Below are 13715 nucleotides of genomic sequence, written 5' to 3' on the forward strand. Positions count from 1 at the left end.
CATAGAACCGTAGAATCGCTACAGTGAAGAAGGAAGCCATTTGGTTCAGCAAGTCTGCACCGACTCTCCGTAAGGGCATCTTCACCAAGGCCTACCCATCCCCCTGCCCTATCCGCGTAACCCCATGCATTTAGCATGCCCAATCCACCTAACCTGCAGTTATTTGTTCACTAAGGGGCAATTTATCATGGCTAATCATCCTAACGTTCACATATTTGGACACTAAAAGGAAATATAGGATTGCTAATCCATCTAACCTGCACATCTTTGGAGTGTGGGAAACTGGAGCACCCGGAGGAAACCCACACAGACACGGGGAGAACGTGCAAATCCCACAGACAGATCGGAATTGAACCCGGGTCCCTGGTGCTGTAAGGCAGTGGTGCTAACCACTGTGCCACCCTATGTGAAATATGATCCATCTAGCTCACTGTCATTTGGGCCTATGTGCAGGACTCCATTAGTCTATTTAAAAAAAATCTCCCTCTTACTATAACGAAGTGCTTTCAACATTTATTCAGAAAACCTCCCCTCCTCCACATCTCTGTTTTGTGTTGAAGTCTATTTACAAATCTACCAATAGCTGAAAAAGTGAACGTAATTCAGGTCAAATCTTACCAGGGATGCTGCAAAGCTTGGTCACAGGTGTAGCGTTTGTTGGGGTCCTTTTCCATCAGATGCTGAATAAAATCTTTGGCTGGATTGAAACCAAAATAAAACCGTCATGAAAGCAGCAGTGATAAGACATTCAGAGCTTTCCATTACCTATAACCCAGCTAAACATGCTCTGTGAGCAAGTAAGCTCGGAGTTTGATGAGAGGCTCTGCTAGTCCATGGTTTGGCCTCTGATTAAGGCAGAGGTGGGAAGGCTAAACCCAGACAGACAATGGTGCAGCAAAGTAATGCCACAGAAAGAGTGCACCACAGGTTCTTTCCACAACCCACTCAAAGAGCTTCTGACGTCAGGTGTGGCATCGGAGAGGGAGGGGGGGGGGGGGGGGGGGGACGGTGAATGGAGGTTCTTTCATGGGAGGGTGGGGAAACAGATGGACGGGTCCCTGCAGCCTCTACATCTGCAGCCCTCAGTGTTTTAAAGTTTATTTATTAGAGTCACAAGTAGGCTTACATTAACACTGCAGTGAAGTTACTGTGAAAATCCCCTGGTTGCCACACTCTTTTTCTTTTGGGCAAATTGCTCTCCCCTTTAATTCAGACATAGATGGAAGAGGAACGATGCCAAGGTTTGCTGATGGGGGCACAGTAAGCCCTGAGGAAACTTTCCACACATTACAGGAGGTGACAGATACTGAAAATAGAGGTTGGGGTGGGGGGGAGGTGGGGAAGGAAAGAGTAAATCTCGGTGTCCACGAGGCCATCCCTAGTTGCAATGAACTGAGTGGGCTTGCTGGAATTCAGAGGGACAGTTAAGAGGCCACATTGTTGTGGGCGTGGAGTCACATGTAGGCCAGTTTCCTTCCCTAAAGGACATTAGTGAAACAGATGGGTTTTTAAACAATGATCAATGATAGTTTCACAGTCAGCACCACTGAGACTAGCTTTATATTCCAGATATTTATTCAGTGAATTTAAATTCCAGCAGATGCCATGGTGCAATTTGAACCCATGTCCTCAAGAGAATTAGTCTGGGTTTCCAGAGTACTATCCCAGTAACATTAACACTGCACCACCATCTCCTCTGGGAAAGGATAAAGAATTAAGGTCTAGTCAGCACCAACATGATGGGTGCGATCTTACCAGCCGTTCCCACCCAGCTGCAAGCAAGGACGGAGAATTTGGCGCTCAGCCCAAATCTCCGTTCCCTGCAGTGGGACCAGAAAATCCCACCAGCACGAACGGCCGTAAGGTTCCACCCGATGAGTCTTTCTGTGATCCCATGGTCATTGGCAGCTGGATACAGATGGGAGCAGGTTCAGAGCTCTTGGTAAGGGAAAGGACATGCTCAGAGTTGGGGAATGGCCTAGCATACTGGAAAGTAACCTTCGTTCTCTTTTCCTGATGGATCTTGGAGTAGAAGAAAGTGGGAGTTTTTCCGACATAATTCCCATGTTTTAGTAAAAGTTGTCCCAGAGCTAACATGGAGAAATCAAAATGCAAATCAATCCAGCACTCCGTCCTCTCTCATTAATAATGATGATACATCGCAGGTAGGCTCTCTGTGGTGCAGGAGTAAACAGTAAGAGTTTTAACTACACCAGGTTAAAGTCCAACAGGTTTATTTGGTAGCAAATACCATTAGCTTTCAGAGCGCTGCTCCTTCGTCAGATGGAGTGGAAATGTGCTCTCAAACAGGGCACAGAGACACAAAGTCAAGTTACAGAATACTGATTAGAATGCGAATCCCTACAACGAACCAGATCTTAAAGATACAGACAATGTGGGTGGAGGGGGCATTAAGCACAGGTTAAAGAGATGTGTATTGTCTCCAGACAGGACAGCCTGCAAGTCCAGGAGGCAAGCTGTGGGGGTTACTGATAATGTGACATAAATTCAACATCCCGGTTTAGGCCGTCCTCATGTGTCCTCATACAGACAAATCACATTGTCTGTATCTTTAAGATCTGGTTGGCTGTAGGGATTCGCATTCTAATCAGTATTCTGTAACTTGACTTTGTGTCTCTGTGCCCTGTTTGAGAGCACATTTCCACTGCATCTGACGAAGGAGCAGCGCTCCAAAAGCTAATGGTATTTGCTACCAAATAAACCTGTTGGACTTTAACCTGGTGTTGTTAAAACTCTTACTGTGTTCACCCCAGTCCAACACCGGCATCTCCACATCGTGCAGGAGTACACCAGACCATTATGTAGGGAGAGGGGACAGCTGCAGGAGCATAGAATCTTAGAATACCTACTGTACAGAAGTAGGCCATTCAGCCCATTGAGTCTGCACCGCCAGAAATCCCACCCAGGCCCTATCCCTATAATCACACGTATTTACCCTGCTAATCCTCCTGACACTAAAGGGAAATCAACCTAACCTGCACATCTTTGGAGTGTGGGAGGAAACTGGGGCACCCGGAGGAAAGCCATGTAGACATGAGGAGAATGTGAAAACTCCACACAGACGGTCACCCAAGCCGGGAATTGAACCCGGGTCCCTGGCGCTGTGAGGCAACAATGCTAACCACTGTGCCACCGTGCCACCCATGGGAGGAGGCAAATTAAATATCTATTGGAAAAGGGGGAAAACCTGGAGCCGGATTCCTGCAGAATGGATTGCAAACTGCTTTACTGCCCTGAGTGTACCCTCGATCTGAGACAGTCGCGCTGAGTGAATGGGAGCACCTGGATATGTCAGTACAACACAGAGACCAGGGCCTACCTGAGTCGGAAATATCGTCCCAGTATGGAGAATCAAATTCGTATTCAGCCTTTAGAATCTGCTCAAAGAGCTTTGCATCATTCTCATCGTAAAATGGAGGATAGCCACACAGCCTGCAGGAGATAGAGAGGAGGGTGGGGGAGGGGAAAAGCAAATGTCAAATGAGCAACTTTCAGCAAGGCCACACGATTGTTAGGAACAGAACCCGGATAATATGGTTGTAAAGGAGATTGCTTGGGGTGATGCTTCCACCTTCACATTATCCGAGAGTTTTGAACAGTAATCATTTTAAATGTAATAATTTTTAATTGAATAATTTTAAAATAATATTACATTGAAACATTTCAAATAATTTTACATTTAATCATTTTTAATTTGACCTGACTATTTTGAATCCTCCCACTCATCACAGAAAAAGATATCGAAGCTGGCGAATGAAGCATCACCTCCTATTGTTCAGCTGCAGAGATAAAGTATTGGATTTCTCATCCACACGAGTCTTAATCGCCAAAAGTTTCTCACACCAGGCAGAAAATAGGGTTGTTGTAGTGGGGGACTTTAATTTCCCTGGCACAGACTGGAAAGTGCTGAGAGCTGGGGGTCCGGACGGGAGGAATTTGTAAAATGCGTACTGGAAGGTTCTTTGGAACAGTATGTAGATAGCCCGACTAGAGAGGGGGCTATACTGGACCTAGTTCTGGGAAATGAGCCCGGTCAGGTCGTCAAAGTTTTGGTAGGGGAACATGTGGCAAATAGTGACCACAACTCTGTTAACTTTAGGATAGTAATGGACAAGGATGAGTGCTGTCCTACGGGCAGGGTGCTAAATTGGGGGAAGGCTGACTATAGCCGGATTAGGCAGGAATTGGTGGATGTTGATTGGGAGAGGATGTTCGAGGGTAAGTCCCCCGCGTCTGGCATGTGGGAGTCTTTTAAGGAACTATTGATAAGGCTGCAGGATAGGCATGTGCCTGTAAAAAGGAAAGATAGGAAAGGTAGGATTCGAGAGCCGTGGATAACCAGGGAAATTGATGATCTGATTAAAATGAAAAGGGAGGCGTATGTTAAGTCCAGGCAACTGAAAACAGATGGAGCTCTGGAGGAATACAGAGAGAGTAGGAAAGAACTCAAACGGGGAGTTAGAAGGGCAAAAAGAGGTCACGAGATGTTCTTGGCAGGCAGGATTAAGGAGAATCCTAAGGCATTCTATTCATACGTTAGGAACAAAAGAGTTGTCAGGGAGAAAATCGGACCTCTCAGGGACAAAGGAGGGGAATTATGCTTGGAACCCAGGGGAATAGGGGAGATCCCAAATGAATACTTTGCATCGGTATTCACGAAGGAGAGGGGCGTGTTAACCGGGAGTGTCTCGGAGGGAGGTGTTGACCGTTAGAGAAAATCTCCATTACAAGAGAGGAAGTGTTAGGTTTTTTAGGGAACATTAAAACTGACAAAGCCCCAGGGCCTGATGGCATCTATCCTCGACTGCTCAGGGAGACGAGAGATGAAATTGCTGGGCCTCTGACGGAAATCTTTGTCGCTTCTTTGGACACGGGTGAGGTCCCTGAGGATTGGAGGATAGCGAATGTGGTCCCGTTGTTTAAGAAGGGTAGCAGGGATAACCCAGGAAATTATAGGTCGGTGAGCTTGACGCCCGTGGTAGGGAAGTTGTTGTTGGAGAGGATTCTTAGAGACAGGATGTATGTGCATTTAGAACGGAACAATCTCATTAGTGACAGACAGCATGGTTTTGTAAGAGGGAGGTCGTGCCTTACAAATTTGGTGGAGTTTTTTGAGGAAGTGACAAAAACGGTTGATGAAGGAAGGGCCGTGGATGTCGTCTATATGGATTTCAGTAAGGCATTTGACAAAGTCCCACATGGCAGGTTGGTTAAGAAGGTTAAGGCTCATGGGATACAAGGAGAAGTGGCTAGATGGGTGGAGAACTGGCTTGGCCATAGGAGACAGAGGGTAGTGGTCGAAGGGTCTTTTTCCGGCTGGAGGTCTGTGACCAGTGGTGTTCCGCAGGGCTCTGTACTGGGACTTCTGCTATTTGTGATATATATAAATGATTTGGAAGAAGGTGTAACTGGTGTAATCAGCAAGTTTGCGGATGACACGAAGATGGCTGGACTTGCGGATAGCGAAGAGCATTGTCGGGCAATACAGCAGGATGTAGATAGGCTGGAAAATTGGGCGGAGAGGTGGCAGATGGAGTTTAATCCGGATAAATGCGAAGTGATGCATTTTGGAAGAAATAATGTAGGGAGGAGTTATACAATAAATGGCAGAGTCATCAGGAGTATAGAAACACAGAGGGACCTAGGTGTGCAAGTCCACAAATCCTTGAAGGTGGCAACACAGGTGGAGAAGGTGGTGAAGAAGGCATATGGTATGCTTGCCTTTATAGGACGGGGTATAGAGTATAAAAGCTGGAGTCTGATGATGCAGCTGTATAGAACGCTGGTTAGGCCACATTTGGAGTACTGCGTCCAGTTCTGGTCGACGCACTACCAGAAGGACGTGGAGGCGTTAGAGAGAGTGCAGAGAAGGTTTACCAGGATGTTGCCTGGTATGGAGGGTCTTAGCTATGAGGAGAGATTGGGTAGACTGGGGTTGGTCTCCTTGGAAAGACGGAGAATGAGGGGAGATCTAATAGAGGTGTACAAGATTATGAAGGGTATAGATAGGGTGAACAGTGGGAAGCTTTTTCCCAGGTCGGAGGTGACGATCACGAGGGGTCACGGGCTCAAGCTGAGAGGGGCGAAGTATAACTCAGATATCAGAGGGACGTTTTTTACACAGAGGGTGGTGGGGGCCTGGAATGCGCTGCCAAGTAGGGTGGTGGAGGCAGGCACACTGACATTGTTTAAGACTTACCTGGATAGTCACATGAGCAGCCTGGGAATGGAGGGATACAAACGATTGGTCTAGTTGGACCAAGGAGCGGCACAGGCTTGGAGGGCCGAAAGGCCTGTTTCCTGTGCTGTACTGTTCTTTGTTCTTTGTGAGATGAATCATTTAGAGCCAAATTGGGTACAGCTTTTGGGGCCACAGAACTTCTGAACCAACTTGGTAATTGTCCCTGATCCATTCCTTAAATCACCACTTGCACCTCTCCCCCCAACACCTCCACCCCTCCTCTCGCACACACACACACACTCTTCCCTTCCCGCAGCTCCTTCCATGCAACTGGAGAAAAAGCAACACCTGCCCTTTTACCCTCGATTCTTTTCACCGCCCAAGGCCCCAAACACTTCATTCAGTTTAGTCTACTGTATTCACTGCTCACAGTGCGGTCTGTCCCACGCTGGGGAAACCAAATGCAGATCGGGTGAACACCTATACTCAGTCCACAAGTGTGACCCACTGCTAAGCAGACACTTTAATTCTCCACCTTGCTTCTTTTAAATATTGATTCCTTCCAAAAAAAACCCAAATTCAAATTGAATCCAATTCATGGTCCCCTGTGAGAGGGACAAACAAGCCCCAAGGATGGACCCATTCCGAGTCGCATCTAACACTTCATCTTAGCCAAAAGGCCGCGATGGCTTTGAAAAATTGCATCTGGCAACACCTCGGTTTGATCTCATTGGCTACCCCAATCCTTGACTCCACCCTATCCTGGGCGAACCACCTGCTTTATCATGATTTCACCTCTGGCGCTGACCTCTCTGTTCTCGGCCTCCTGCGGTGTTCCAATGAAGAGCCACCTCAAGGAACAGCACCTCATCTTTTGGTTAGGCCACTTCAGGACTCAATGGCGAGTTCAACCATTTCAGACCTTCATCTCTTGCCATTTTGTTTCCCTTTCTTTACATTGGTCTTACCCTTGTTTATTTTTTTCTTGCTTTTGGATGGCAGCTACTCACCATCCTGTCTTCCACACCTCCTCTGGATACATCTATTGTTTCTTTATTTGTCCAATTACCGTTGGCCCCGCACCACTAACTCTTTCATCGTTTAATCGCTCCTCTCTTCCAGCTTACCACAGACCTTCCCTTTTGTACTTCTTCCACCCTCTGTCCTTTCTCTTTGTTAAAACCTGTGACGTTTCCAACTTTTCCCAGTTCTGATGGAAGTTATCAGCCTGAAACATTAAGGGCGCGATCTTACCGATCATTCATGCCACACTCCCGCTGCAGCGAGGTCGGAGAATTTGGCGCACAGCCAAACCTCCTTTCACTGCAACAGAAGGGAAAATCCCGCCGGCGTGAACGACCACAAGATTCCGGCTGAACTCTGTTTCTCTCTCCACAGTTCCTGCCAGAGCTGCTGACCTCAGTCGGTATTTCTCCTTCCTCGTTTCCCACAGGACCTTCCAGCCGGCAAAGGTGAGACATTCATCCCACTAATTTGGATTGGAAGTGAATCGAGGTTGAAGCTTCTCAGAGAAGATTCAAATCCTAACCTGTGCTAGATTAGTTCATCTCAATCTGCCCTTAGCAAATTTGTATGTTACAGTCCACTCGCTCCTTTTCAAGATCCAATACATATGAAGATAACTTACAAAATATAAGAGATGACGCCTATGGACCAGCAGTCAACCGCTTTACTGTAGGGTTTCTGGGCCAGGACCTCCGGGGCTGAGAGAGGAATCAAAAGATGACGGGTGAGCAAAATGGACAGCATGTAATCCCTGGTGATAACACATCAAATTTAGGGCAAATCTAAACCCATTTCTTATTCAAGCAACTCATCTATTTCCATTGCCCTTAATTCTGTCTTTGAGTCTTTGTCCTTCATTAATGGTGAATTATATCTCAATCAAAATTCCTAGGGAAATACAGTAGAAGTGTTGGTCTAATCCAGGTACAGTTTAACCAAGCTCCTGTACAATTGAAGCAAGACCTCACTACTCCTGTACACAAACCCTCTGGTGATAAAGGCTAACATTCCATCAGCCTGCCAAATAGCTTGCTGCATCTGCATGTTAGCTTTCAGTGACGTATGGACAAGGGCATCCAGGTCCCTTTGCACATCTACACTTTCTAATTTTGTCCCATTTAGGAAATGCACTGCACATCTGTTGCTTCTACCAAAGTACATTACCTCATATTTTTCCACATTATATTCCACCCGTCATGTTCTTGCCCACTCATTTAAGTCTGTCCAAATCCTCCTGTAGCCAATTTACATCTTCCTCACAACACACATTCCTAAAAGTGAGGGATGGGACATTTAGGGGGGATTTGAGGAAAAACGTTTTTACCGACAGGGTGGTGATGGTCTGGAATGCGCTGCCTGGGAGGGTGGTGGAGGCGGGATGCCTCACATCCTTTAAAAAGTAACTGGATGAGTGTTTGGCACGCCATAACATTCAAGGCTATGGGCCAAGAACTGGCAAGTGGGATTAGGTGGGCAGGTCAGGTCCTTTCATGCGTCGGTGCAGATTTGATGGGCTGAAGGGTCTCTTCTGCACTGTAGTATTCTGTGATCCTGCCTAGCTTTGTCTCATTCACAAGCTTGAATATATTGCATTTGGCACCCACATCCAAATTATTGATGTACATTGTGTACCTGGGGTCCCGAGTACTGATCCTTATGGTATCGCACCAGCCACAGCCTGCCAACGTGAGAATGACCTGTTTATTTCTACTCTCTGAACGTTAAAAGCAGAGATGGATAGATTCCTCATTCACAATATCGTAAAGGGTTATGGGAAGAGTGTGTGTAAAAGGCATTGATCAGTCATGATTGTAGTAAATGGCGGTGCAGGCTCAATGGGCTGAATGGCCTACTCCTGTTCCTATTTTCCTAATGTGGAGATGCCGGTGTTGGACTGGGGTAAACACAGTAAGAGTTTTAACAACACCAGGTTAAAGTCCAACAGGTTTATTTGGTAGCAAATGCCATTAGCTTTCGGAGCGCTGCGGTAAGCGTTCTCCAAGGCGGCCTTCACAACACACGACGGCGCAGAGTCGCTGAGCAGAAACTGATAGCCAAGTTCCGCACACATGAGGACGGCCTCAACCGGGATCTTGGGTTCATGTCACACTATCGGTAACCCCCACAGCTTGCCTCCTGGACTTGCAGAATCTCACTGGCTGCCCTGTCTGGAGACAATACACATTTCTTTAACCTGTGCCTAATGCTCCCTCCACTCACATTGTCTGTATCTTTAAGACTTGGTTAGCTGTAAAGATTTGCATTCTAATCAGTATTCTGTAACTTGATTTTGTGTCTCTGTGCCCTGTTTGAGAGCGGATATCCACTCCATCTGACGAAGGAGCAGGGCTCCGAAAGCTAATGGCATTTGCTACCAAATAAACCTATTGGACTTTAACCTGGTGTTGTTAAAACACTTCCTATGTTCCTACCCAAGGTAACCGTGGTCTGGTTGTAGTTGCCTCACACCAATACAACTCTTCACTGAGCCACCTAATCTCCCGAAAGATGGAGCAGGAAAGAAAGTAAAGTGAAAAGAAATGAGATCTATCTTCAGATAAATTCTTCTCTGACCCCTGAAGACAATCAAAAAAGCTGCAAAAAACCACAGCAACTGAGAGTAGAAAACCTACTCTGCCTTCTTCAAGATACAGACAAATTCCCTGCATCCCAAATGTTTCAATGCCCGCGCACACAGTGATCCCTGGTGAAATCTTTTATTAATAGAGTTTTCTTCCATTTGCTCCTTTTGTGAATTACAAATAAAATTCTCTTCTGAATGATTTCGGAATGTTTCTGAGCTGCAGAAATTGCTGCTGTGAAGAAACTTGTCCTCCTCCCACACGCTTCCATTCCCTCTATCCCTCAGTTGGTTATGGCGACACGGTGGCACAGTGGTTAGCACTGCTGCCTCACAACACCAGGGACTGGAGTTCGATTCCCAGCTTGGGTCACTGTCTGTACAGAGTTTGCACATTCTCCCCATGTCTGCGTGGGTTTCCTCCAGGTGCTCCGGTTTCCTCCCACAGTCCGAAAGACATGCTGGCTAGGTGCATCGGTCAAGCTAAATTCTCCCTCAGTGTACCCGAACACACGCCGGAGTGTGGCGACTAGAGGATTTTCACCGTAACTTCATTGCAGTGTTAATGTAAGCCTACTTGTGACACTAATAAATAAACTTAAACTTGAAACTATTCCCACATTCCCACTAGTCCATCTATGGAGGCTAAATTACCCCTTAGCATCAGTGGGACGAGCTAGGGTAAATGCATCAGGTTATGGGGATAGGCCTGGGTGGGATTGTGGACGGTGCAGACTTGATGGGCCGAATAGCTTTCTTTCGCACTGTAGAATTCTATGATTCTACAATCTGAGCGCACCAACCCTGTCCATCCATGTAATCTTGTTAAAGCTTTCATCCTGATAAACAAAACAAAATTCCGCATTTACTGCCGAAAGTGAGAGTTTGGAGAGAAAACCAGTTCATTAAAAACCAGTTGTTTATTTACCGCGTTCAGTCCGAGTGATCCTAAACTCAAACCGGGCACTTCCTTCTTGCTGCTACACACCCTGCCCCCTCCAAACATCCCTTCATCTCTTCATTCAATAGCCTCCCCCCACTGGGGGAAGGGAATGTTGACATGGTCACCAGTACTTCTGCTGCCCATTCAATCTGATTTGCGGTGAACATGTGAACTCACCCACGTATCCCGGTGTACCGCACGCTGTGGACATAACGCTCCCGGTCCCCTCGATTTTAGACAAGCCAAAATCACTGATCATTATTTTGGAATCTTCATCGACGCTGTAATACAGCAGATTTTCAGGCTGCAGAAAACACAGAAAAAAAACATTCAATTCAGCCACGGAACACCAGTCGGCTAGCGCAGAATGTTTGCACATGTTGGTATAAATTAGCTGTAACACAGTTCAGAAAAATACCTTGTTGGCTTTATATGGCAGGTCCATTCAAAAATCTGACGGCAGCAGGGAAGAAGCTGTTCTTGAGTCGGTTGGTACGTGATCCCAGACTTTTATATCTTTTTCCCCGACTGAAGAAGGTGGAAGAGAGAATGTCCGGGATGCGTGGGGTCCTTAATTATGTGTCTTGTGCTTTGCAATGCTCGGAAATTGTGAAACGTCCTATTTAAACCCAAGTCTTTATGTGCATCTGGACACCTACATGCATTTTTGTGCTGTGTGTACCTATACTATATACAGCTTGATATGGCTCCTGCTCTGACCAACACCACAGGAAACTACAAAGGGTCATGCGGCACGGTGGCACAGTGGTTAGCACTGCTGCCTCACAGCGCCAGGGACCCAGGTTTGATTCCCGGTTTGGGTCACTGTCTATAGGGAGCCTGCACGTTCTCCCCGTGTCTGCGTGCGTTTCTTCCAGGTGCTCCGGTTTCCTCCCCTGCCAAAGATGTGCGGGTCAAGTGGATTGACCATGCTAAATTGCCCCTTAGTGTCAGGGAGTTAGCTAGGGTAAATGCATGTGATTATGGGGATAGGATCTGGATGGGATTGTGGTCGGTGCAGATTCGATGGACCAAATGGCCTCCTTCTGCACCGTAGGATTCTATGGCTCTATGAATGTAGCCCAGTCCATCAAACAAACCAGCCTTCCATCCATTGACTCCGTCTAACCTTCCCGCTGCCTTGGAAAAGCAGCCACCATAATCAAGGAGCCCATGCACACCGGACATACGGTCTTCCACCTTCTTCCGTCAGGTAAAAGGTACAAAGTCTGAGATCACGTGCCAACCGACTCGAGAACAGCTTCTTCCCTGTTGCTGTCAGACTTCATAGAAATCATAGAAACCCTACAGTACAGAAAGAGGCCATTCGGCCCATCGAGTCTGCACCGACCACAATCCCACCCAGGCCCTACCCCCATATCCCTACATATTTCCCACTAATCCCTCTAACCTACACATCTCAGGACACTAAGGGCAATTTTTAGCATAGCCAATCAACCTAACCTGCACATGTTTGGACTGTGGGAGGAAACCGGAGCACCTGGAGGAAACCCACGCAGACACGAGGAGAATGTGCAAACTCCACACAGACAGTGACCCAAGCCGGGAATCGAACCCAGGTCCCTGGAGCTGTGAAGCAGCAATGCTAACCACTGTGCTTCTGATGGAGATGCCGGCGTTGGACTGGGGTGGGCACAATAAGAAGTCTCACAACACCAGGTTAAAGTCCAACAAGTTTATTTGAAATCACAAGCTTTTGGAGCGCTGTTCCTTCATCAGGTGATGAAGGAGCAGTGCTCCGAAAGCTCGTGATTCCAAATAAACCTGTTGGACTTAAACCTGGTGTGGTGAGACTTCTTATCAGACTTTTGAATGGACCTATCATATATTAAGCTGATCTTTCCCTACACCCTAGCTGTGACTGCAATACTATATTCTGCACCCTCTCCTTTTCTTTTCTGCTATGTACTCAATGAACGGTATGTTTTGTCAGAATAGCAGACAAGAAACAATACTTAGCACTGTATCCCAATACATGTGACAATAATAAATTAAACCAACGTCTACAGCTATATGGGAGTACACTGAATGGGAAAAATAAAATCACTGTATCGGTTCAATGGAAGTGGAACATTTGGCGATTACTGTCTCGGCGCACATGTACCTTCAGGTCTCTGTGTACAATGCCCAGTTCATGCAGGTAGGTGACAGCATCCAGGATCTGCTGAATCAACATGCTGGCATCTTTCTCCGTGTAGAAGCCCTTGTCCACTATCCGGTCAAACAGCTCACCACCTGACACACTGGGAAAGACAGAAAGGGAACACAGTGATAGTGGCACGATGCACGATTTAGGCCTCCATTTATCACTCCATGAGGCACTGATGTGGACAAGGCCCACGTTCAGGGTTATCAGAACAAGGAATAACTTGAGGGATTTACCTTCACCAGGAAGTGTCGCCAGGTAGATTTGGAATTAGTTCCTTTTTCTTTTATGGGGTGTGGGAGTTGCTGGCTGGGCCCAGCATTTGTTGCCCTAATTGTCCTTAAACTGAGTCCTTTGCTAGGCCATTTCCGAAGACAGTTAAGAGTCAACCACATTGCTGGTGGCTCTGGAGTCACGTGTAGGCCAGACCAGGTGAGGACGGCAGATTTCCTTCCCCAAAGGACATTAGTGAACCAGATGGGTTTTATGACAATCAGGTGGTGGATTTTCCCCATCCTTCCCACTGGCGGGATCGCCGAAGCAACTAGAATGGGCGAACCACAGAAAACGGCATAGACATCGGCAGGACTGGAAGAACCCATGGCGACAGCCAATGGCAAGCTGCCCATGCTGCTGGAAAACCTGCCGCAGGAGGGGCGGGAGAAATGGGTGGAAAATCCCACCCATGGTCACCATTACAGAGATTAGCATTCAATTCTCGATTTTATGCACTGAATTTAAATTCAGTGGGGGGATTTGAACCCCTGTCCAGTGACATTAACACGACACCATCATC

At 46.9% G+C, this 13715-nt stretch overlaps 1 protein-coding gene across 2 annotated transcripts in view; it reads right to left on the bottom strand.

The window, feature by feature from the left end:
* Positions 1 to 13715, bottom strand: part of LOC144491665 (calcium/calmodulin-dependent protein kinase type 1-like) — a 211840-nt gene that overhangs the window by 11891 nt on the left and 186234 nt on the right. For both annotated transcript variants that reach the window (XM_078209825.1, XM_078209827.1), the window contains 5 exons: positions 12878 to 13016; positions 10930 to 11056; positions 7851 to 7926; positions 3341 to 3453; positions 619 to 697 (listed from right to left, as the gene is read on the bottom strand). In XM_078209825.1, coding sequence (XP_078065951.1) covers positions 619 to 697; positions 3341 to 3453; positions 7851 to 7926; positions 10930 to 11056; positions 12878 to 13016 — 534 coding nt within the window. The remainder of the gene's footprint in view (positions 1 to 618; positions 698 to 3340; positions 3454 to 7850; positions 7927 to 10929; positions 11057 to 12877; positions 13017 to 13715) is intronic.

This window comes from Mustelus asterias, chromosome 3 (assembly GCF_964213995.1).
Source record: "Mustelus asterias chromosome 3, sMusAst1.hap1.1, whole genome shotgun sequence".
Lineage (NCBI taxonomy): Eukaryota > Metazoa > Chordata > Chondrichthyes > Carcharhiniformes > Triakidae > Mustelus > Mustelus asterias.